Source organism: Palaemon carinicauda, chromosome 27, assembly GCF_036898095.1.
Source record: "Palaemon carinicauda isolate YSFRI2023 chromosome 27, ASM3689809v2, whole genome shotgun sequence".
In the NCBI taxonomy this organism is placed as follows: Eukaryota; Metazoa; Arthropoda; class Malacostraca; order Decapoda; family Palaemonidae; genus Palaemon; species Palaemon carinicauda.
In genome coordinates, this window is record NC_090751.1 from 91,318,638 (window position 1) to 91,345,493 (window position 26,856).

General features: G+C 41.4%; 1 protein-coding gene across 1 annotated transcript in view; it reads right to left on the reverse strand.

Annotated features, from left to right (window-relative positions):
• Positions 1–5,984: 5,984 nt before the first annotated feature.
• The window catches only part of LOC137620800 (lipid droplet-regulating VLDL assembly factor AUP1-like), an 88,679-nt gene continuing 67,807 nt past the window's right edge, over positions 5,985–26,856 (reverse strand). Inside the window, exons 5-8 of the mRNA XM_068351246.1 lie at positions 18,665–18,826; positions 18,324–18,444; positions 8,531–8,669; positions 5,985–7,760 (exon numbers count right to left, since the gene is read on the reverse strand). Of these exons, the coding sequence (XP_068207347.1) occupies positions 7,342–7,760; positions 8,531–8,669; positions 18,324–18,444; positions 18,665–18,826 (841 nt within the window). The 3' untranslated portion in view covers positions 5,985–7,341. The remainder of the gene's footprint in view (positions 7,761–8,530; positions 8,670–18,323; positions 18,445–18,664; positions 18,827–26,856) is intronic.

The window sequence follows — 26,856 nt, forward strand, 5'->3', positions numbered from 1 at the left end:
TCTCCCTTCGGCACGAGCACCTCCTCTGCTGGAGGCTCTGCCACGAAAGGGCGGAATAAATCGGGACGCTGGAGTGTCCATCCTTGGTCTAGCTGACAAGGTAGGCAAAGGGGTGGCTTTGCGGGCAGAGGACGCAACCAGGTCATGAGTGTCCTTCTGAATCAAAGCATCAGCAATCTCCTTAATCAAGTCCTCTGGAAAAAGGCACTTAGAAAGAGGAGCAAACAGAAGTTCGGATCTTTGACAAGGTGTCACTCCAGCTGACAGGAAAGAGCAAAGGTTCTCACGCTTCTTGAGGACTCCGGATACGAACGATGCAGCAAGCTCATTAGAACCGTCACGTATGGCCTTGTCCATGCAGGACATGATGAGCAAGGAAGTTTCCTTCTGTCGGGGAGATCTTCCTGCTCAAAGCTCCCAGACACCAGTCTAAAAAGTTGAAGACCTCGAAGGCTCTAAATATCCCTTTCAACAGGTGGTCTAGGTCCGAAGATGACCAACATATCTTAGAGCGTCTCATGGCTAGCCTGCGGGGAGAGTCTACAAGACTTGAGAAGTCGCCCTGGGCAGAGGCAGGAACTCCCAAGCCGAGAACTTCTCCCGTGGCATACCAGACGCTCGATCTGGAAGAGAGTCTAGCAGGGGGAAACGTAAAGGCTGTCTTCCCTAGACTCTTTTTGGACTGCATCCATTCTCCTATCACTCGTAAAGCTCTCTTGGACGAGCGTGCGAGGACGAGTCTAGTAAAGGCAGGCGAGGATGACGGCGTACCTAATACAAACTCTGACGGAGGAGAGCGCGGAGCCACAGACACAAACTGGTCCGGAAACATCTCTTTGAACAGAGCAAGAACTTTTCTAAAGTCCAAAGAGGGTTGCGTGGACTTAGGCTCGTCAAGGTCCGAATGTGGTTCATCAACGTGAGCAGCATCATCATCATCAGAAAGTCCATCATCCGAGTATTGAGGAGGAAGCGGCAATGGAGTAGGAAACGGCTGGTTAGCTGAGTCCGGTCGCACGGGTGCACGCGTGACTGAACCGGACGCAACGTCATGGAACTGTTGCCCAGTCTGTGAGCTGGCAACAACCATAGCACCGCGGGGACGCACAGCGTCTACTCCAGACTGTCTAGTCTGATGTGGGTGAGCAGTGGCAACCACACTGGGTTGCGGAGGTTGACGCACAGCGTCAAAACAAAATAACTCTGTCGGTTGTTTTACCTCACGAACGTCAACGGAAGGCTCCGTGCGTCGCTGAACGTCAACATGCGGCTGGCAGGGCACACCGGAACGCATGGGTGGCGGGACTCTCTCAGCTGGAGTGCGCAAGAAGGTCGCCTCAGCATCCACAGGACGCACAACCGAGTGTGTGGTTGGTTGTAGGCAAACGGCTGGTGCAGCAGCAACCTTCTCCGCACGAAAGTCCTGCATCAGAGACGTTAATTGGAACTGCATGGTCTGCAGCAAAGACCACTTAGGGTCTGCAGGAGCAGGTGCGGCGACAGACGGTGTAACAGCCTGAGGCGGTACCGCTTTGCCTCTCTTAGGAGGTGAGCAGTCATCGGAAGACTGCAGCGAGTCCGAACTGACCCAGTGGCTACAACTGGGCCGTTGGACTTGCGCGGAAGGGACCGACTTGCGCTTAAGTGGTCGTGAGACCTTGGTCCATGGTTTCTTGCGAGAAACCTCTTCCGCAGACGAGGACTAAATGGGCTCTCTCGTCTTTGTGTGGGTGGGGCGATCTTGGGTAGATACGCCCGAAACCACGGAGGGAACGTCTGTTCGCTGATTAAAGCCTCTCGAACCCATTGGTCGTACGACATTGCTTCTCCCCTGGACTTGGGAGCTTGCAAGAGGTCCCGGACTAGGAGGACGACAGGCACGAACAGACGAACCCTCAAGCGCAACACTATCCACAACACTATCACTCACTTTATCACTTCCCACTGCACTCTTACACTTCAGCTCCTTGACGTCCGCCATGAGCTGGTTACGGTCACTAGCCAGGGTCTCAACTCTCTCACCCAGAGCTTGGATGGCACGCATCATATCAGCCATCGAAGGTTCCTGAGTGCCAGAAGGGGGATTAGGAGCAACCACTACAGGGGAAGGAATAGGTTGTGGGGCATGAGGAGAGGAAAAATCAACAGAACGAGATGAACTTCTCCTGAATCTTATCTCTCTCTAGCCTACGTGTATATTTTTGGAATTCGATAAAATCGAATTCCGAAAGCCCAACGCATTCCTCACATCGATCTTCCAATTGACAGGTTTTATCCCGACAATTGGAACAAACGGTGTGAGGATCGATAGAGGCCTTCGGAGACGCCTTGAACAGTCCCTAGCATTACACTTCCTGAATTTTGGGACTTGAGAAGGGTCAGCCATTTTGAATTGGTCAAAGGGGAATTCAAAAACTATCCAAAGTCATCAACAAATAATCCGATATCAAAAAAAGAATGCAAGGATTTATTGAAGAGAAAGCCTGCACAGCGAAAGCTCAAAACTAGAACAGTGTACTTCACCAAATAGTTGTGAAAACAAATCCAGTTAGCAACAGCGAATTAGTAGGTCTTGCCGGTAGCACGACAGAGAGAAAATTGAGTTCTTTGTTTACAATGAGTACTGGGTATCTGGACGACAGATGGCGCTGTTGAAGTACACCCCCTACCTGCATAGGGATCGCTGGCGGATTTTTTCTGTAGAGTTTTCTGTCGAGCAGCAGAGCTGCAGCTTATATAATCACCGGCTAAGTTAAATATATAAAAATTATCATTATTATTGAATGGAAATGGAGAGCCAAATAAGACAAGAAGGATAGAAAGAAATGCTGTCCGTGGTTAACCCTTTGAGCATCATTGTATGTATTGTATAACCGGATATTTTAACTTCAGCACCGTTTAAGATATTTAACGTCAAGTCATTTTTCATCTTTCTTTTATTATGAGATATATTTAGCAAAGTTAAGGAGGTATGTTTTGCATTTATGAATCTGGAGAAACCTTATGACAAAATTGACATCGCATATGTGATGAGGTTATATGGAATTGGTGGAAGGTTGTTCCAAGCAGTGAAGAGTTTATACGTAGGCAGAAAAGCATGTGTTAGGATAGGATATTAAGTGAGGTAGTGGTTTCCAGTGAGAATGGGGCTGGGACAAGTATGTTCAATTTGTTTGTTGATGGAAATGTAAAAGGTGAATATAATGAGAGTGATTGTACCAAGTGTGATGTATGGATCAGAGTTGAGGGGAATGAAAATGAGAGAGAAAAATTGAATGTGTCTGAGATGAGGTATCTTAAGAGTATGGTCAGTGTACCTCGGTTGGATGTATGAGTGAGAACATACATAAGCCAAAAGGGTTGCCTTTGTCTATGGTCAGTAAATGACAGCCATCTGTTTTAAGCAAAGGAGGTACTGTGAAATCTTCCCCAAAGGGAGCAGATTTGAGAGTAGCCCACCACGTGTGATCCTGAGTTGTGCCAGTTTCTTTTATGGCCAAACTGTGTTCCTTTTCAGTTGAAGTATAATTTCCCTGAGCAACAGTTCTTAAATGAGTAGTTATTTGACAATCTAACCTGTTACTTTTCCAAAAGTAATAAGCCTCCTGCTTCTCCAAATAAGCTAATCTATAACCATCATTGAATCGGGGCTTGTCGTTGATTCAGTATTTTAATACACAAGAAACGATATATCTATTAATTTTGTTAACCAAATTTTCAATTAGGAGAGCAACAGGTTCAAACTTTTTATACCATAGTAACATTTAAATGCAAAACATCACTCAAAATGCTATTCCACTCATCTTGAGATTTTTAAAATATCTTCCAAGAACATGACAGACTTGTGTTAATTACCAGTGAAACTGCTGTAGGGCATGATCAAATGTTCCAACTGGAAGACCAACATTTTTTGTTTTAACACAAGGTGAATTGGTGTATACTAAGTCCAAATCATTACCAAACTTTTGAATAGCCACAATTACGATTTGCTCACAGTCTGATTCAGAAGCAATCGAAAGTTCTTAAGCCATAGCAATCAGTAGGAGAGCCAGAATTCAACTACTCTCTCGCGTGAGTTGAAGTCACCAAAAAGCACAAAAAAGGCCTTTCTATTATCTTGTATTTTAGCCATTGTAGTAAGTAAGAAAATGACCAAAGATAAATCATCAAAGTCTGGATTCCAGTAGCTGGAACACAAATAAAAGTAGTTTTGTCTGCCACAAACTTTTATGACCTGAACCTCATGACATCAGCATTCGTAGGAGGACTTATGAGAACAAAGCTACACAGTCCCAGTATACAATGCTATTACCCTTACCCAACGAATGGCATCCAGTTTCAAAATTATTAGTTTCTTAAAACTGGGAAAAAGTAGCTAAAACAAGTGCCTTTCTTGAGAAACTTTAAAGAATATCATACACTCTGGAGCCAACAGTAAGGCCTCTCATATTCCCATGTACAATAGTCCACGAATACTGCAATACTTTACATGACATTGGTGAAGTCTAGAATGCAAAGACTGGATTTTACTACATATTTCCAGACAAAATAATAATAGAAAACAGTAAAAATGTCTCATCATACTAGAAAACAAACTCAACAATATAGTAATGACAACAAAACCAATATGTACAGAACTAAACTATTTTACTTTTTTGTCTCCCGTATCCAGTAATTCATGCATTTTCTATGATTTTCCAAGGACAAGATTATCAATTTTCTTATATTCAATAAGACAGTCGTAAATACTGTAAACATTTTCTGCACTTATGCTCTTATTTCTTTGTCTGCTTGTTTTTAGATCTAAAACTTTTATGTTATGATTATGCTGAAACATGCAAGAGACAAATAAATAAGCAAAGACCATAAAATTTACCTTAGAAATACAGACAAGAATATATTACGCTAGCCACATCACGCTAGTGTGTGTGCATTTGGTATATATAGCGTGTGTGTCTATTTCAGGAAAGGGGCTCTCCACTGGTTAGCAAGCTACCCTGATCATGATGATTATGTCCATAGGCTCCCTAGTAGTGAGGAAAATTACCATTAAAAGCCCTTACTTACATATTAATGTCTGTTCAATCAATTTCTACAAGTAAAATTTGAAGCCAGTTTTCTCAAAATCTGAAAATTTGGGAGAAAAAATTACATCAGCTTCTTTATTATTGATTGATTATTGTCATTCAACCATGAAATGATGGGGAATTTTATAGCATAAAATTTGGATGTCTTTTTGAAATAATTGAAAACTTCCACATAAAAAAATTTTCATTTAAAGTAACTTTTATACTTTGATATATTCTATAATACATACCAGAAAAATTAAATTGCTATAAAAATTCCATTTCAAAATTTCTGTATACAGAATATTTTAAAATACTTTTTAAATATAAGGAAATTGGTTAAGAAACCAAAGAGTGGATAGAGTTCAAAATAACCCCTAAAAGAGTATTGCTTTAATGGGGCCCAGTCGTACTCCTTAATTTGAGGGGGAAAAAAATTATAAAATAAGTAACGTAGCTTCTTTCCGTTATCCCAATTATGTACAGTGTTTTCAAAACATTTTCAATGTTATTTAATGCAAGTATATCATAGTTAATGTTCTAAAAGAGTTTAGCATGATCACTATACCCCATTTCTATGACCTGGCAACAATTAATACTCAAGAGGTGAAACAACATTCAAGAAACATCAGCACAGTTTACAGTGTGGCACGGAATGAATACCCATTAAAAGGAAGTACTTCTGGACTGTTCTTGTTCACATCAATGCTTGACCTTAAAATTTGACATAAAACTTCTCAAATTTTTCTGCATAAACCTGACGATAACACAAATAGTGTATCATGGAATATAGAATATTTCTAAATACCGACAGGGATTATGGCTTATATCTTCCAAAAAGAAAAGTAATACTGTCCAAACATCATCATAGTCATAGATTAATTTCAGGAATTTTTAGTCCACATGAAAAATAAGACCAGTGTTTTGGCCCTTTAATAGTTTCTTGTTGAATGACATTCCCGAACTAATACGAAAAAAAAAGCCAATATAGCTTGAGGCTCTAACAGTTACTGGAGGAAAATGGTGGAGATATTTAATGTATAATATCACACATGGCAGTGACAGTGATTACAATCAGAAAGTAAGGGATAAGAACTCATTACCAATGTTTGGGACAACAAAAAAAATGAATGAATCAATTTGCTACCACAATCTATTATTCTGAAGTCTGTAGACCAGCTCTCCATCATACAATCTCAAATTTCACAAGGATGATATAACTATTAATAATAAAAATTGATAAAACATTACAATTGCTATCTCATACTTTATCTTCATTAGTAAAAGGTTTCAAATCTGAATGAAAAGGCTCCCAAGGACACAACTTTCCTTCTCCTAAGAGTTGTTCCAAAATTACACATACACACACCAAAGGAACATCAAATCTCATAAAAATTCATAAATTGAAGGCAGATAAATGAATGTTCATGCCAACTTTAAACCTGAGAATCTGGAGGTGTGTTTATTAGATAGTCTGGATTCCAATAGAAAATATAAAACTATTCAATTTGGAATTGTCAAAACTTACTTTGCAAGGCAAAATGGAATAGTCTCAGGATTTAGGAAAGCAGAGAACAGAAACCATCTAACTGTAGTTATACTCAAAGTGCATAGTCAACAACTGGTCATGGGTATTCCACAGACTGAACTATCCATTTAAATTAAGGCATCTCAAAGAAAACAAAAATGCCCAGAAACTGATAAATTAATTCCTTAAAATGTAAGCACTATATACCTTACAAATTTATATTCCAGAAATGCTATTAAAATAAATCCCAACAATGTCAAAGATTTACAAATTTGACAGTAAAACTATTGCAGTACAGCTGCAGAAGCAAACATGACACAGTTTTAAATCCTTCAAAATTCCAACTTACCAAAAATCCTTATTCATTACATTTTAAACTCTTTCCTATTCCCTTTATTCATTCAAAATTATTGTAGACAAACAAGAGAAAAAAATTAAAGAAACATCTGCATTTTCACAATCCTTTTATTACCTCTTGTACTTTTACGTGACCATTCAAATTCACCAAAAGAAAGGAAATAAAACTCCTCACTTCAATACAGAACAAAAAAGAAGGAAAATAATCACAGAATGTTCGCTGAACACTTGATGCAATTGTTTTTCAGAAATCCGACATGGATTAAGTATCTGTTTTGCACAACTTCTCTTTTTTCACCAAAGAAGCTATATAATCTTGGCTGATGCAAGTCCCTTTGCTTTGAAAAGAAACAAAAGAACCAAAAAGGTAATTAAGTACTGATAAGTTCATCAGCAACTCTCAGGTAACTGTAAACCATGTTTTTCTAAATATTTTCTTCTTGCATTTTGTATTAGTTGTTCTTTTCTTGTCTGAAATGAAGTCATTCTTTCAGCAGCTGACTTCCCAAAAGAATCTGCAGCTGTATTTAAAGAGCTAGTCTGTTTCAAAGGGCTAGTTAGGCTAGTGCTTGTCTCTAATGTGGCCTTTGAAACACTTGCTGCTGCTGCACCACCCAAAGATGTGGAGGGTTGTACAGTGGTGGCCTTAGTGATGCTGGTGGAGGAAGAAGATGAGGAGGAGGAGGGCAAACTCATCTGACCGGTTGAAGCAGCTGGACTTGGACTTAGTGGCTGAGGCTCAGGGATGGGTTCTGGAATATTCCCTTCCAAAAAGTTGGTGATCGTGAGGTCCACGTTTTGCGTACGCACTGAAAATTACAGAAAATGTATATGTATATACCAATGAATATGAAAAATATATACAATAAGGTCCTTTGAAAGATAAATAAGGTAAACAAACAACACACAACTGATATCTACAGGATACAGTACAGAAATAGGAACAGAGTATATGTCTGTCACACAACTCGTGAAACATGCTAAGCATCAATTGATGAAAAATGTGATAAACAGAAGTTATCATATTAATTTTTAACCAATTATTTCATTAAATTTTCTTACATTTGATGATGGATATCTTTTACATAATGAACATTCAGCAACAAAATAATTCACAAATTTTGAATTACAAGTACAAGCCTCCGTAACATAGCTTTAAGTTTGGTCACTCATTTCCCACTTAAAGAAATTGATCAACAGTCTGGGGTTATAAAATTAAACTAGACAATTCTTCACCTATCAATACCTTTTTTGCAGGTATCAATTAAAAATTTGATGTTGTGACATGAAATTGATGGTAAAAAACTAACTTAAATACTTTCAATGCCTGGAAATATAAACCTCTCTCAAGTTATGAAACAAAACTAAAGGAAGAGAAGGCAAAAAACAAAATGTGGCTAAGAAAAAGTAGTATGTAGTTTATACAGGATGCCAGAGAACTTCAAATCAATCAATCAATCAATCACAGTTTAAAAGATTGTGTTATTAAAAAAAAAAGGGTATAAAATGTCAATGTAGAATTTTATACATGTCTAAACTTATTGACCAAAATAGTTTGAAAAAGACTAGAAGATCTTACCTATATCACGCTTAATTTGGTCCAAAGAAATGTGAGGAAGTACTTCTTGCACCTGCTGAGCCATGATGTGTACTTCTGGGCTGAGCAAAGGATTACTGCTTGCAGCAGCCTCTCGAGCCAATCTTTTCATATACTCTACCTTCAAATATAAAAAGGGTAAGTTAGTGACTTCATTCATTGAATTAAACGATGGTTCCTTGTACTGTACTTTATAATACATAAATCACAAATTTTAAAAGTAATTTGTATTTTTCCTAAGTATACCAACCAAAGTACTTCAATAGTAGTGTCTTCCACTTGGCTTACAAAATTTATAACATGGTGTTGGTAGTTACTGGCAGGTGGCAGGGAATCTCTACCCCCTTGGCTAGTACACTGAGTAGCCGCTTTGTCCTTCACCTACTACTTGCAGGAAGGATAACTTGAATGACTCAGGTTTGCACAGTTAGGAAAAATACAAACTATTTTTAAAAATTTGTGATTTGCTCCTACATGAATACAAACCCTTGTCCATTACTAGGAGGCATATCCTTAGAAGGAAGACCCTACAACCAAATTGGCTGGTTTAAAGTCTAGTGATGTCAATACATACATATCTGATAAAGGTGTAGGAGAGTTAATTCCTTCCACCTCCCAACACTTGAAAATATATTCTCGAGTTAAGCTACGTTTCTGTTAGATGATATATGGTCGAGGAAGAACCTATATCGCTGGAAGTATGTGCCAATTAGGCATAATGAATCCTAAAATGTATCAATACCCCAACTTGTAAAGAGGATAGAGGAGAAACTTATACAATTGACTTTTATAGAACAGTTGCTCAGTATGGGAGCTCAACCGCATCATGTTTGATCCAACAAATAACGGAACTGTTGTACCCCAAGAGAAGGAAGAGAAAAGAGGAAGAAGGCCAGACAATCCACTTCTTACTCTACATTAACTTCATGACCATTATCTTAGATAAGATGATTCTTCTCCTGTAGAAAGCTAGAAAGATTTGTGGGTTTACTCCCATAGGTAGTGGGCTTTAAAGGTTGCCTGACACTTGTAGACCCTTGACTTCAGCACTTGTGCTACAGACATGTTCTTTCTGAAGGCTATGGTATATCTGATATTCTGGTTTTGTGTGATTGCGTCCGGGGTGGTCCCCTCCGGGGAGTGTGTGTGATTGTTCCCATAAATCCAGAATGAAACAGCATTTCAGGAACTCTTTCCTTTTATACTGAAGAAAGAATTGTAGTGCTTCTCTCCAAAAACTAGGTGAAAAACAATCTTACCCTACTATCCATTTCTTTTATCGAGGCAGATTTGCACCGACTCGCAGCGGTACCCTATTAGCTCGGAAAAGTTTCCTGATCGCTGATTGGTTAGAATTGTCTCGTCCAACCAATCAGCGATCAGGAAACTTTTCCGAGCTAAAAGGGCACCGCTGCGAGTCGGTGCAAATCTGCATTGCTAAAAGAAATTGACTATAGTTGCCTTTCAAGGGAGGTGAGGAAGAAGCATTTTAGTTGTGACTGCTTGGATTCTAGGTTCTTGCCACAAAATGTCAAATCTGTAGATAATTTTATTACAGTATTCCTAACTTTACAAACATTAACTATTTAATAGGGGTATTACTTTCGGCGTAGCCGAAATGACGAGCCATTAATTTTTAACGAGGGTTAACTACCCACACCGCTAGTTAGCGAGGAGTAGGGAGGGTAGCTTGCTACCGCTCCCCCCTCACACACCTGTGATTGACCTCACTTTGCTTGGAGGTAGGACTTCAAGGGGGATAGGGCTGGAGGGTAAGTTTGGTTAAATAGCTAAGGTTTGTATAGTTGGGAAAAATACAAATTATCTACGAATTTGTCATTTATTCCGTAACTGGAATACAAACCACGCTATTTAATAGGGGTGACTCACCTATTATTAAGGATGGACGTCCCAGCCAATCTGGCTTTTTGGCTTTACTCGGGGGCTCCCTATCTGAGTGTGTTAGCACTCAAGGAATAAGGAGTCCCTGCGCCTTGCTAAAACCTTGCAACACATGGTTCGCAGCCTGCGCAAACTGCGTGTGAAGGTATGTAGAAGTGTGACTGTCTAGGTAAAGTTATTCTGAGTACTTTAGATGGAAAAACTGTGCACTAGGACTTTCCCAATACCACCTCGTCAAGGTATGGGGACGCAACAGTATTAATCTTAATACTAGGTACACAAGGGAGCATGGTTTATCTGCAGTGGTTTGAGGTCTGCTATGCAGAGAACCCAGTCAAACCTTTTCATTCATGCATACTAAAACTGGGTAACAATGCCCTCAACCTTCTGCTACTTGTCCAATAAGGAGATTGAGGTTTTAAACCAGCTGTTGTGTAGCCACCACAAGATCGATAGAGAACGTATAAGTCTCCTGTGGGTCTCGTCTTGCAGGTAGTGGGATGTGAATGTGCTCTGACGCTTCCAGACCCCAGCTTGAAGAACCTGCGTCACTGAGTAGTTTCTTTTGAATGCCAGGGACGTAGCTATGCCCCTGACATCATGAGCTCTGGGGCAATGTGATGGAGGAGGGTCTGCACTCAGTGCATGGTCAATGACTCTGCGAATCCACGCTGAGATGGTGTTCTTGGTGACCCTCCTCTTGGTCCTTCCTGTGTTGACGAATAGTGCTGGCACACGAGGACGCGCTGCGGCTGTTCTCTTCAGATACAGCCCATGGAGTTCACTGACTCGTTTGGCTGAAGAAAAAGCTAGCAGGAACACCGTCTTCCAAGTCAGGTGGCGATCTGTTGCCTGGTGTAATGGTTCATAGGGAGGTCTCTTAAGAGACCTGAGAACTCGAACCACGTTCCATGGGGGAGGTCTCACTTTTGACAGGGGGCAGGTAAGTTCATAACTCCGTATGAGTAAAGAAAGTTCTAGCGATGAAGAAATGTTCATTCCTTTCAGTCTGAAGGCGAGGCTTAAGGCTGAGCAATAGCCTTTCACTGCGGAGACTGATAGGCGCACTTCTTCACGCAAATACAATAGGAACTCTGCTATTGCTGGAATAGTGGCATCGAGTGGAGAGATACCCCTTCCACGACACCAACCACAGAAGACTTTCCACTTTGCCTGATAGACTGCTGCTGATGACCCAACCACAGAAGACTTTCCACTTTACCTGATAGACTGCTGCTGATGACATCCTGATCGCAACTTGTTGCAAAAATCCTCTTTCTGAGAGGAGATGCTGGAGAGTCTCCAGGAGTAAAGTCGTAGCGAAGCTACAGCTTCGTGGAAGATGTTGGCATGTGGTTGTTTGAGTAGATTGTGCCGTGGGGGGAGTTCTCTTGGAGGCTCCGTTAGGAGTTGCAGGTCAGGAAAACATTCTGCGTGATGCCATAGCAGAGCTATGAGGGTCATTGAAAGATTGACTGATGTTTTGGTCTTGTTGAGTACCCTCCTCATCAGACAGAACGGGGGAAAGGCGTAAACGTCGATGTTGTCCCACCGTTGTTGGAAAGCATCTTGCCTCTCTCAGAGAGCCTTGAGGTCTGGGACTGGAGAACAATACAGCGGGAGCCTGAAGTTCAGGGCCGTTTGTCTGCCACAAACTTTCATTAACTGAATCTCATGACATTCACATTCGTAGCAAGACTTATGAGAAGCAGGGTACTTAACCCTAATATACAACGCCATTCCCCTTGTCCTAAGAATGGCGTCCTCTTACAAAATTATTTCCTTCCTAAAACCAGTTATAAGGAGTTCAAATATGTGCCTCATTTGAGAAACCAAAGTTTCTAAGCACAAAAGAATATCATAATGTCTGGAAGCAACTGTAATGTCTTGAATATTGGCATGCAGACAACGAATATTGCAATATAGTTAACGTACTGGTCCCGGATTTTGCTCAATATCTCCAGACAGGGTAAGAATCTAAAGCAAATAAAAGATTCATAATACTTAAAAACAAACTTAACAATAATGATAAAAAAAACAATATGCACAGAAATATTTATATAGTGATTGATACAACCCATAGAAAGATTGGATAAAAATTGGCCAACATGGCGGACTTGACACACCATGCAAGGCTAAGCACGCTTCAGAATAGCCATTTCAACTGAAAGGAGGACAGTAAGGATAGTTTGGAAAATGAATACTTGTGAGGAAGATGAAGAAACAGATAAGGGAAAGACCTCATCTTGACCTACCACTAAGCATCCATGGCCATTCTATTAAGCCTGCCCAACATACAATTTCAAAAGAGAGAGGAAGAGAAATAAGATATAGTAGAATAGTGTTCCTGTGTGTACCCTCAAGCAAGAGAACTCTACCCCACGACAGTCGAAGTTCAGGGTTCAGAGATTAAGGCACTACCAAACCGTAGAGAAAAATGGTGTGATTTTGGAGTGTCCTTCTCCTAGAAGAGCTGCTTACCACAGCTATAAGTCTCTCTTCTACCCTTACCAAGAGGAAAGTAGCCACTAAACAATTACAGTGCAGTAGTTAACCCCTTTGAGTGAAGAAGAACTGTTTGGTAATATCATTGTTGTCAGGTGTATGAGGAGATAGAGGAGAATGTGGAAAGTAAAGGCCACTCGGTGTATGTATAGGCCAAGGAAAAATTAGATGTAACCAGAGAGGGATCCAATGTAATACTGTCTGGCCAGTCAAAGAACCCAATAACTCTCTCTAACAGTAGTACCTCAAAGGGTGGCTGGTGCCCTAGTCACCCTACCACCTAGAAAGGTCTACGCTGACTTCCTGCAATGACTAGGTGGTCGTAGCAGCTGGAACCCGCTTCTTTAGGTTTGGATCTTCCAAACGTCAGCTTCTAAAGGTTTGGATCCTCCAAAGGTTTGAGAAGACTTATGACAGAATAACAAGAAAAGCCAAGAGAAGTGATGTTTTGGTGCTTGAGGAAGAGGAAATTAGTGAAGTTGGTTAGAATGGTAGAGATGACTTACAAAAGAACTAGGACAAAAGTAATAACACTTGTTGGAGGAACAAAAACCTTTGAAGTTAGTGTTGGATTACATCAGGGGTTAGCAGTACGCCCATTTCTATTTGTGTTTGTCTTGGAAGTATTAAGTGAAGGGATCAGAAATGAAGAGTTGTGGGAGTTGCTTTATGCAGGTGATTACTGCTGAAAATGAGGAAGAACTACAGAAAAGAGTGATAGAGTGGCAAGAGACTTTGGAAAGGTGTGATTTGAGGGTGAATGTGGATAAGACTGAAGCCATGGTTAGCAGTAAGGAAGGTAGAGACAGGATAGCTATAAATGATAGTATAGGAGCAGTTATAAAACAGGTAGAACAATTTAGATACTTGGGATCTATTATAAACCAGGAGGGATGGTGTGAGGCTGAAGTTGAGAATCAGATAAAAGCAGCATAGGGAAAGTGGAGGGAAGTAGCAGGAGTGGTATGTGATAGGAAAATGCCAATCAAGATAAAAGTCAAGATTTATAGCACAGTAATAAGACCAGTGTTAATGTATGAATCAGAAACTTCAGCTTAAAGACAAAATGAGGAAGCAAAGCTTGAGAGAACAGAGATGAGATGGCTAAGGTGGATTATGGGAATATAACTGTTTGAAAAATTGGAAAATGATGGAATAAGAAGAATGGCAGGTGTAGTGATGATTACCGGAGGTAATAGGTTGGCCAGGGCACCAGCCACCCGTTGAGATACTACCGCTAGAGTGTTATGGGGTCTTTTGACTGGCCAGACAGTACTACATTGGATCCTCCTCTCTGGTTACGGTTCATTTTCCCTTTGCCTACATACACACTGAATAGTCTGGCATATTCTTTACATATTCTCCTCTATCCTCATACACCTGACAACACAGATTACCAAACAATTCTTCATCACCCAAGGGGTTATTGCACTGTAATTGTTCAGTGCCAATTTCCTCTTGGTAAGGGTAGAAGAGACTCTTTAGCTATGGTAAGCAGCTCTTCTAGGAGAAGGACACTCCAAAATCAAACCACTGTTCTCTAGTCTTGGGTAGTGCCATAGCCTCTGTACCATGGCCTTTCACTGTCTTGGGTTAGAGTTCTCTTGCTTGAGGGTACACTCGAGCTCACTCTCCTATCCTATTTCTCTTCCTTTTGTTTTGTTAAAGTTTTTATAGTTTATATAGGAGATATTTATTGTTGTTACTCTTCTTAGAATATTTTATTTTCCTTTTTTCCTTTCCTCACTGAGCTATTTTCCCTGTTGGAGCCCCAGGGCTTATAGCATACTGCTTTTCTAACTATGGTTGTAGCTTAGTAAGTAATAATAAGTAATAATAATAATAATAACTGAGACGGTGTGGGCACGTGTTAAGGATGGATGGTGGGGAGGGAGTGAGGAGAGCTTGGGGGAGAAAATTATATGGCGAGATAAGGTGAAAGATGATATGGAGAGAAGAGGTATGACAGAAGAGGATGCCTGTGATCAAAGGCATTGAAGAGGGCGCATCAGGCAACTGACCTCTTAATGTAGGGATAACAATGGGGAAGAAAAAAGACTCACCGGGCTTGCCCATGAAAGAAATGAGAATGCTGCAAAATACCTCTTCTCGCCCTAAAACCATGATTGGCTTCTCTGGGGCTGGCATAGGAATGGGAGGTGCCTCCAAGGCAGGGGGAATCCACAATCTTATTAGGCATGAGCCTATATGTCAACGAAAGACTAGATCCCCTATGGATCCTGGGATGGTAGGTGTTGCTGGGTTGGGGCGTGAGCCTAGGTCGACAGTGTCTCTGACCAGGTTTGATGGGAACAATTTCCACCTTATCCTACACTGAAACGATGCCTGATGGCTTGGCTTTGATACCTAAAGCTTCTTGGTGATTTTGTCACCTACAATCATGTCCCTCCAGTATCGAGACCGGGCCCAAGTAAACTGCTGCTGGTAAAAGCATTGAATGCCTAGCAACTGTGGGCGCTGAGTGGGAAGGCATAGCTGTCAGCTGATGCGCTGACAATGTTAGCAATGTGACGCAACCTCACATCAGAGAGTCTGAGGATCGCTGTGGTGACCAGCTACCTTCTCAGGAACAGTCAAACTCAGATGTGTTATAGTTCCTTGGGGAGCAGGGATGATGGCTCCTGTAGGAGACAGTCCTTGTGCTGCTGGTTTGCCGATCGCTTACATTTGTACTGAGGAGCGAACCTGTGAGAAAAGAGCCAGGGGAGTGCAAAACTGGTTTGCATACGCACTTCTTAATTTGCGAACAGTGCTACTCGGGGTGCTGAAGATAGCTGTAAGCAATCGTGAGGCAGATCACTACTCACCATTGATGTGCGGGTAACAGGTGTGCATCTCACAAGTTACCCGGGGTAGTTCATGCTCACCTATGTATGAGCGAGATACAGTAGGTGGGATAGCGGGAACAGGCAGGTGTTGCGCAACGCTCACTAACATACCTTGGAAGCTCTGACAAACAGAACGTACGTGGAGAGTTGCCACAGGTAACCACGCTCACAGATGACAATTCTCGTGAGACCCCAACTGCGAGAGCGAGGATCGTCTGCGAGCTCCAGAGAACGAAGTGACACAGGCAACAAGTCGCACTGGTGCTTCCGAGGTACCTGGGGAGATGGACTCTCAGATGAGGATAGCCTTTCACACTTGCAAGGCTGTCCACCAGACCCAAAAGGGTTGGCAAGCTCAGAAGGCAACAACAGAGGAAGTGTGTATTAGGGAGGAACTTTTCCGAGAACCACCCTGCGGATCCTCAGATAGGAGAGGGTCCACTGTGGAGGAAGGTTTGGGGGCATGAGACCACGCAGGAGGGACTCCCTCCTGTCGGTTCTAGAGAGGGAAGTGCTGAAGCTAACCCAAGAAGGAGTGGAAATCCTCTCCTGTTGTAACCCCTAGCTTAAACCTCCAGCAACCAGTCCTTAAAGGGTGGACCCGAAAGTCCACAGCAGACGAAAGGCATCTTGAGACAAGGTCTCCCCCAGGAGACTACGTCTTCCACCTGGCTAAGGGAGAAGGAAGCAACAGCCCAACAAGAAGATTGAGAGTCAAAAAGCCATTGCTCTTACTCGACAGTTTCCCCAAGGAGACTGATTGGGCAGTCAGAGGGAAGGGTACCACAAGTAAGAGGAAAAAGTTGGGAATTCTTTGACCTAAGGAATACCCCAAAGGTGACTTGGACAACTTCCTCCAGCTATATCGCTCCAACTTGGAGGTTGGCCACTCCCGACAATATGAGCAAGAGAAAGCCTCCTTGTAGAAGTGCCCTGTACATGGATGGCAAAATCAATGAGGGTCCATGTCCTTCTGGGACACCGAAAGTACCGGAAGAGAAGCCTGCCTTACTTGGGCAATCTGGCATGTCGTGCACCCTCATGTACACACACACAGCAATCTGCAAAGAAAAAACGATGTTTAAAATATTTTTCAGCCCGCTAGGAGTGGGGAAGTCTTTGACCCCATCTTAAATCATAAGAGAAGAAGGTATGAGTGAGTGTAGAGGCGGTGCTTCACCCGCTACCACTGGTAGCAACCATATCGGTAGTTGTCCCCTTGTTAACAGTTTTATAGCCGTATGTCAGCTAGCGCTGAATTCTTCTATGTAAAAAAATATAAGATTTGTATTTTGTGTAGGAACAAATGAGGTTTTAGAGGTAATTCTCCTCACTACTGGGAATCATAGGGCCATTTTTCATTATATTTAAGGGCTATTAACTTACCAGTGGTGATCCCTTTCCCTCAAATCTAAAAATATTGCTCCCTAAACACACACATTATTAGTAAACAAGCTAAGCTATGACCCTAGTTGGAAAAGAAAGATGCTATAAGCCCAAGGGCTCCAACAGGGAAAAATAGCCCAGTGAGGAAAGGAATTAAGGAAATAAATAAACCACAAGAGAAGTAATAAACAATAAAAAAATATTATCTGAACAGTAACAACATAAAATTAGATCTTTCAATAAATAAACTATAAAAACTTAAAAATCCAGAGGAAGAGAAATAAGATAGAACAGCATGCCTGAGTGTACCCTCAACCAAGAGAACTTTAATCCAAGACAGTGGAAGGCCATAGTACAGAGGCTACCAAGAGGAAAGTAGCCACTCAACAACTACATTGCAGAAGTTTACCCCTTGAGCAAAGAAGAATTGTTTGGTAATCTCAGTGTTGTCAGGTGTATGAGGGTGAAGGAGAATGTAGAAAAGTGTATGTGTAGGTAAAGACAAAATGAGCCGTAACCAGAAAGCGGGATCCAATGTAGTAATGTCTGGCCGGTCAAAGGACACTATCTCTCTAGCTGTAGTATCACAACATGTGACTGATGCCCTGGCCAACGTACAACCTCATACAATACAAGTACTAAATTTGTGCACATGAGCAAGATTGGCTAACTTGATATCTTATTTGTATATTTCTAGGACAAATTTGATGCTTTTGGCTGACTATGTATCTTTTAGGATTATCATAAAATATAAATTTCAAATATATAAACGAGCAGATAACAAAATAAGAAACATAACCCGCAGCAAATATTTATTTATGAATACCATAGTGTATATATAAGAAAATGGATAATCAACAATTTCAACGACGACAAAACATAGAAAGTACCCAATCAGAAAAAGATTTGCATACGGGGCTTTTAGTAATAAAACAAATTAGCTTCATTGAAAAGCCTATTTAAAAATTGAAATACGTTCTCTTGAACAAAAAGGCAATAATCTGAAATTCCAAATTTCAAAGCCAGAGGTCATTAGTCACACTTCGTAAAATGAAAAAAAAAGACAAACAAAATTAGACAGGGAAAAAATGACCTACAAAAGTGCTATACAGATAATTCTTTTTGACACATACTTTGTCAGCCACTGTATGATTTGTGGCCTGAACACCAAGCGCTGCAGCAGTGGCAGCCTGGACGCGAGCACCATACTCTTCAGGAGTTTCACTTTCTCCTCTCCTCATTTCTCCAATGTATCTAAAAAGAAACATAAAAGGAAACCCTGTATCCCAATAAATATGTACTCCATATCATTTTAACATATTTTTTGTTTCTCGTGATCATAAAAATGAAAACTTACTCTGTATTTCTTCTTTGAATTAATGTCTTTTGGATCAAGTACTTTTAAATGAAAAATAATAAATAATAAGTAAACATTAACTTATATCATCTTCACACACACTGTATATATCTATACCTGACAGTGAAAACTGTGACAGGAGAAAAGAGCATGTAGCACAAATCGGCTGCCCATGATGCCCCAAGGACGGAGGGTGCTATTTGAAGGAGTGGAATTCGCCACACTCGTAATCCTGCCACCAAAACTGATCCACTCAATTCAAATGCCCACGAACCATACCTGAAAGAAGAAGAATCAACATTTTACTTAACCTTCCTTTCATTTAAATTTTCTGTGGACCAAGTAATGTTATACAACATATTCTATTTTACCAAGATTCTGAAGATACGTTACATAATTAGGATTTCATTAGTCATATCACTGAAGCACAGATGGAATAGGCAACACAACATAAATATTACATCCTAATCAATATGGCAGCAAATGACAGCTATTTAACTGTCAAAGAATCAACAACTCTATACAAAAGACCTGATATTTGAGAATGGTAAATGGGATTGGAGAATAAAGTACAATAACGGAATTGTCTGAAATACACTAATCAAATCCATTAATTGCCTCAAATTGTTCACCCCAAAACTTGAAACCTCCTCATTAATAACATAAGAGATTTCACTTCTCTTGATTTTGTATAAAACTTGTAATAACATAGGAGATTTCAGTTCTCTTGATTTTGTATAAAATTTGAAAAAGCTGTGGACAAAAGTGGAGTAAGATTACATGGGGGAAAAGCAAATGCTTGTAGGAAGCAATGTTATTAATCAGGCACAAATTTACACCCATCAGCTCATAAAAGACTGACAACTTTATGCTGTTGATAAAATCAAGTAAGTGTTCAACACTAAGTTACAAAGTTTTCTAAAATACAAAACTCTTAAAAATGAATCAAAAGTTACACAAAATTCAACTTGAAAGCCTAGACCTGTACTCATTACCACGGTTGCTCTACATGTAATCAATTAAAATTTTATCATACACCAGAAGAGCCTAAGAGCATACTGAATTAAAGGAATCATTTTGAGTTAAAGCAAATCATTTACACATGCACCTAAATATAACCTCTTGAGGGACTTAAATGAATTTGCAAAGGATAGAGAAAGGCTGTAATTTAATATTCAGTAATGCTATTACCTTCTGGAAAACTAAGTACTGTATATTATCTAAGAAGTGGACTACAAAATGGAATTTGAGCGAAGCTAAAAATCTATTTTTGGGTGAGGTAGCCATGTCGTCCTGATGGAAGGATCCTAATGGTAGCTTCCTAGGGATATATGAACTACAGTGATATTCCCAGAGAATTTACCCTTCAGGTCTCCAGAATTCTAACTCCTGGTGCGAATATCCTTAAAATTTCTCTTAAGGATATCGCATAAATCAGGGGACGTATATCTTGATACGACACATAGCGATCTTCACCCCGAATAGCGTTTTCACCTCGAGGGGGAAGTGCGGCAAATTTGGAAGGGGAGCCGTTATCAAGGTTACCCTATTTCCCATACTACTACTGAGTATCAAGATGGCGCCATATTCAAGATGGCGGTTATTCCTTGTAGCACTGAGCATAGTGCTACAGATATAGTAGTTTCGGGAGGGATCCTGGCAAGGCCTTTTCTATAGAAAAGGAGGGCGGGTCCATCCGGACATGGATATCTCACCCAAAAATAGATTTTTCGCTTCGCTCAAAATCCGTTTTTTGGGCTCAAGCAATGTCGTCCTGATGGAAGTTTACCAGAGAATTACTAGAAAGTACTGTATCTGTGGATTTTCCTAGATGCCTTAACCTTGGGACAAATTTTTCTATGGTCATCTGGACCATTGAGACAAATGACATTACCGTTATCCGTCATTACCACTAATCATAGCCAATGTTAGTGCTTCCTGCCCCCTGCAGGGAAGTCATACTAGATAGTAGAAAAGGGCCTCAAGGTTAGCATATATTGTATGAGCAAACATAAGTCTCCACCCGATATACAGACGGTCTCACGGTCTGTATATTGTCAGAACAATATAAGTGTCAACTATATCCAATGTTTGTAAGCATACAATGATATGAGGTTTACGTAATAAATAAGTACGAGAACTCTGGCATATATAATGTGCAAATTGCAGGGCGAGGTAGGACGCAATTACATTCTAATAGACATTAATTTTCAATAAATGACGAAATAGAAAACGAGTGAAACGAATGTAACATGTTAAAGGAATTATACGTGCAACATATACAGAAAATATTTTTCCCCCTTGAAAGGGAAGAAATGATGAGTGCCATTCTAAAGCTGAAAATTTTGATAAATTTTCCCAATATAAATTCTGTAATGTTGTAAACACGGCACAAGTGTTATCTGTATAATTCCATACCTGAGATTTTGAAAAGTCTTAGTATCACCATGGTGACACTCACTTAAAAGGTATTGCACCGGAAGTGTCAACACCTTTCCACCCTAATTGATAATCCCACTCAATTAACTGTTCATTGCAGCACTAAACGACAGGCTTTAATACACTACCTGCCACCACCACATAATGCTTCAGTTCATAGACTTGCTTAGCGTAGTGTTTGTAGAACACTCTGGATGATTTCCATCCAATATATGAGTGAAGACGCTCAAAGTCCATATACTGAAAAAAAAATTCAGTGATGAAGCAATTTTCCTTGGATCATGACCTACGGGTGTACTGTCAGAGTCTGCTCTGCGAATGAAGTAGGTGAGCTTCACCCTCAGTTGTTTTAGGGATAAGTTTGATCCTGAGGTTTCTCCTTTGAAGAGCTGTCCTCCCCTGAAATCTGAAGTTCTACAAAGATAGACCTTCAGACACTCTACTGGACATAGAGAGACATCTTCCTTCAGAGGGCAGATTCTCCAGGGACCCCCTCTCTTAATGGGTAGCTCGTTCTTGGCGAGAAAGGTTGGATCATGAAAGAGATTCAGTTCTCCCACTTCTGTGAACTGAATGTGGCCCTCATTTCTTGATAGGACAACTATTTCACTAACTCTAGCCCCTGAGGTTATAGCGAACAGGAAAACAACTTTCTGGGTTAGATCCTTAAGAGAACAATCTTCTTTGTTCACAGATGAAGCATAATGTAGGACCTTGTCCAAAGACCATGAAATGGGCTTCGGAGGAGCTGCAGGCCTAAGCCTAGCGTATGCCTTCGGGATCTTGTTAAAGATTTCGTTCGTCAGATCCACTTGAAAGGCATATAGAAGAGGTTTAGTCAAGGCTGACTTACACATAGTTATCGTGTTAGCTGCCAGACTTGATTATGACGGTGGATAAAGGACAGACAAAGTTTATTGAAATTTCTTTCGGTCCTTTTGCTTTAACAAAAGCAACCCACTTTTTCCAAGACAATTCATATTGTCTTCTAGTTGACTTAGACTTGTATTCTCCTAGGAAGTTTATATTGCCTTCTGAGATCCCAAGTCTTTTCTAGACCGCTAAGGCAAGAAAATCATGAAATGAAGGTTTTGGGTTCTCTGTGATGAATCGAAGACAATTAACTTCTGAACTCTCTGAGATAGTGCTGGGTTCAGTACAAGGGCCAGCCTCAGCCTCAGTTCCCTCACTAGAGGGAACTGGTTGCTCTTGGACTATTTGGGAGCCACTAGAGCTGCTGTTCCTTGGAAGGATCTCAATGTGTTGATCTTCAGCAGGAGATTGGATGGAAGGAACAGGAATTTCCGGGTCCATCTGTTCCACACTAGAGACATGGCGTCCGTTATCTCCTCTAGAGGGTCCTTGTATAGGGCTACATATCGAGGTAGTTTCTTGATGACACTCGTCACGAAGATGTCAATCTGCAGTTCCGGGACTTGTTCCAATCTGGACGAGAATGGGTCTGCGTCTGTGGACCACTCTGACTCTATCAGCTTGAGCCTGAGTAGGGCATCCACTGTCACATTGCGGATCATTTGTAAGTGAACTGCTGAAAGGTGCCATCTCTTTAGGTAAGGGATGGCTAATATCACCTAGATTATATGGAATGATCTCGAGCCTTGTTGGTTCAGACATCTCACTATCACTTCGCTGTCCCAGATCAGCCTGATGAGGGTTGATCTGCGTGGAGAGAGTTTCCCCAACGTCAACAGGACTGCCATGGCTTCCAAAATGTAGATGAGAAGGGCCTTGAGTAGAGATGACCAAGTCCCTTGGGCTTTCCTCTGATGGGAGTGAAATCCCCATTCTTCCATCTAGGCATCCATGCGGATGATCTTCGATAGTCGAGGTGGTTGCTTGGGGCACGGTCCTCATTAGGCTTTTGGCCTTTGACCATGGGTTGAGAAGCGATCAAGGTAAGACCGATATCGGGCATTTTAGATCTTTTCGAGCGTTTGACGCGTATCTTCTCCAGACTCCTGACGCATCTTTCAGCTGTGCTCTTAGCACTGGGTCTGTCACTGCTGCAAACTGGAGAGAGTTCAGTGCTCTTTTCTGTTAGCATCTTGAAATCCTGTTGGATTACAGTAGTCTTTTGACCGACCCTGCGATCTCCTTCTTCTTCCCTAAGGGAAAGGAGAGACAGTGTGACCTCAGGTTCCAATGGTTTTCCAGCCATTGAAACCTTTGAGATGGAGAGAGTCGAGACTTCTTGAAGTTGATTTTGCATCCTCGATGTTCCAGGAACTGGGTTACTTCTTTGGATGCTTGCAGACCAGCCGTTTTGGGTGCTGCCCGCACCAGCCATTCGCCCAGGTACTTTGTTACCTGAACAGTTTCTAGGCATGGTTATTGCACGACTGCGTCCGCCAATTTCATGAAGATACTTGGGACTGTGTTTAGTCCGAAGAGTATGGCCCTTAGGACATACTTTATCTTCTGTAACTTGAATCCTAGGTAGGAGGAGAGGGGGCGACTGACTAGAAGCTGCCAATAGGCATCTGTCAGGTCTATGTGTAGAAGGATTAATATCCTGAACTTGCTGTTTCTTTTGAACTTGTTGAGTGGCGACAAGTCCAGAATGACTCTGAGTTTTCTTGAGTCCTTCTTGGGAACACAAATTAGCCTTCCCTGGAATTTGATGGACTTTGCTTTCCTTATAACCTGTAAGCTCTAGAGCTATAGGGTATACTCTTCTAATACAGGGTAGGAGTGTTGGAAGAGTTGAGGAAATGATGGTGGAGACATGTCTAGTTTCCATCCTAGTCCAATCTTGATTAGGCCTTGGGCCCAAGGATTGAAGGTCCAATGATCCTATTGGAGCCTCCCTCCTACCAAAAGCGTCTCTTTACTTCGATTGATCAGAAGGTTCACCTCCTCGACCACCTACCTGGGGCACCGCAGTCATAGAAACTGTGGGATGTTGTTGAGCAGACCAAGGAAAAAGTCTAGACTTTTTCGTCTTCCTTTTAGGTTGGGGATCCACATCTGGGGGGAGGACTTCCTCTTTGAAGAGATGCCCCACTCCTGGAGAAGGTTTTTATTCTCCGTGGTGGCTTTCCTGATTACTTCTTTGACTACTTCGTTTGGAAAGAGGTCTTTACCCCAGATGTTGGAAGATATCAGCTTCCTGGGTTCATGTTTCACTGTTGCAGCAGCGAACATGAACTTTCTACAGGCTCTCCTAGCCTTCATAAAGGCATTTAGGTCTTTTACTAAGGTGGCCATATGCATCTTCGCCAAGACCATGAGCATGTCTGGGATTCTTCGTTGGACTGCACACATCTCTATGCAGTTTTGTAGAGATAAGGAGGCCACAAGTCTCTCCTTTGTCTCTTGTTCCTTGCACAAGAGAAACTAAGGAATTTTAGTGAGATTCTTGCTAAACTGTCGTCCAGCGATGTCCCCGTCCAGTTTCCCTACTGAAAGGGTTAAGTGGACTTCCTTCCAATCCTTCTGCATGGGCAAGGCTAGTGACAGAGGCCTGCACTCCTAAAGTGCAGGGCATGGTTTGCCTGCCTCCACTGCCTTGGCAACAGATTTAAATGCCTTCCACGTAAAGGGGAATGCTATTGAAGGAGGAGCAAGAAAGGCAGGGTGTCTCTTACTCAGGGCGAACACCTTCGACACCGAGTAACCCGCCTTTCTCAGGCTACTTGACAAGAGAGCCTGTGCCTCATCGTGGTCAAAAACCATGACTTCCTTCGGTTCCGTCTCTTTTTCTGACATTGGTTCATGCTTCAGTCGAATGAAGCAATCAGGGAAAGCATTGAAGCTTGGCCAAAACTGGATTTCGTCTACAGGGACAGCTCTCATCTTCTCTGAGATGTAGAGTTTTACGTCCAAAATCAGCATAAGCTCCGCATACCTCCAGGGATTGGTTTTGGAGCATGTTGGGAGGTCTTGGTCTCTGGGTTGCTTGAATGACCCTCAGGAGGTGATGAGTGGAGCTTCACAGAGCTCTCTCTAGAGTTTTGCTTCCTTTGTTTCGCCTTGTTTGCAAAAGTTTTCCATTAGACCCATAAGATGGGCCAGTAGCTGGCTCATTTTGTCTAATAGAGGTGTAGAAGGTGAAGACGTCGAGGTTAACGGCTCCAGGGCCGGCACAGACGGAAGGAATTCCGACACGACATCATCATCTTCTTCCAGAGGTGCCTTCCTGCCCTCAGTCTCGATGGCAGGGAGGTGCAAGTCATGCTTGTGGCACCACCATTTCACTACTTGCTTTCGGAAACAGTAAGCTACGCATCCTATCGTTAGGTAGGTATGGTCCCGGAGAGTTCTTCTGGCACCCTCTTACCCATTTGCATAGTTTCTTATGTGCCGCATCCCTAGACTCCATTGACTTGGGATCATCAAAACCTTCGGTCACTAAGGTCCGGCAGATATTGCAGACTTGGGGGTCCCAAAATTGCAGGGATTCGGTAATAATATTGCAGAGGGCATGTGACCTGCATGCTTTACAACTGTAAAAGAACTTACTCTTAAGATTGCAGAAGTCTGCATCACATTTCATCTGGGGTTCCTCCTGTAAAGAAAGGAGAGCAGAATGAGTATACGATTGTTTATCTCACCTGATGAACAATATGTAATCATAGTGGAGCAGCCAAAGTGTGATTTTGACTAGAATCATTCATTTGGTGATACAAGCATGAAATTTGGTGTGAATCTGCTATGTAGGTCATGTTTTAAGAAAAAAATGCTAGCCATCAAGAATTCCAAGATGGCGGCCATTATTTCCAAGATGGCAGTTAATGGAAAAACAATGTTAAACCATAAAAGCGCTCAATGTTTCACATCTTGGTGCAAAATTATTGATATATTTGCCTTCTTTGGTGCATCTCTGGTGAATAAGGTAGATTTCCTGCACAAATAAATACTATTTATACCCTTACAGCATCAAGAAGCATTAATAAACAGTCATAAATATCATTGCTTTCTGCCTATAAGTCCTCAGTTGATAAATAGAGTAGAAGATTAATAAATGTTAGTAAAAATGATAAATTAATAAAGTATAATAATAATAAATAATAGATAAATAATTCATTATTGCCCCTTAAAAGGACTGCTAATGCCGGGGTGGTAAAAAGGATGAGCTCTTTTTATCTAAAAAATACCCCAAGAATTTTTCAGACATGAGAACCAGCCTTACCTCCTTCATTCAGCAAGAAAGGTAACCTACGCACATGTACTAAGGCTGATTTGGTGGATGTTCTCCAGGTGAAAGTGAGACTACCTGAGTCAAAGCCAGACTCGGATGTCCTCATTGTGGATGGTTCATCACTGGTAAATGCAGTTGTACCAAAGACATCAAAGACGTTTGAAGAATATGCCACGAAGGACATCCTCCCCAAAATAGAAATGTACAGTAGAAAACACAAGAGAACAGACATCATCTTTGATGTATATCATAAGTTAAGTCTGAAGTCAGAAGCTAGATCAAAAAGAGGAAAAGCTATCAGGAGGAGAGTTACTGAAAAGAGTAAAACGCCTACAAACTGGAAGAGTTTCCTCCGCAACAGTGCTAACAAGACAGAGCTCTTCCACTTTCTTGCTGATGCTGATGCAGTAGCTAAAATGACTACGGAAAAAGTAGTCCTTGTGATGAAGGAAGAAGATGCCCTTATGAGTGCCAGTTACACCAACATGAGCCTAGAGGAATTGACTCCCTGTACACATGAGGAGGTTGACACACGTATATTCTTACATGCCTGGCATACAGCTACGGAAGGCTACAAATCTGTTATGATCGACGCAAACGACACAGACGTCATTGTGATTGCCATACCACAGATGCCTTCTCTCAAAGCAATCGGCCTGGAGCAAATATGGATTAGATTTGGAAAAGGTGAGCACACTAGATGGATTCC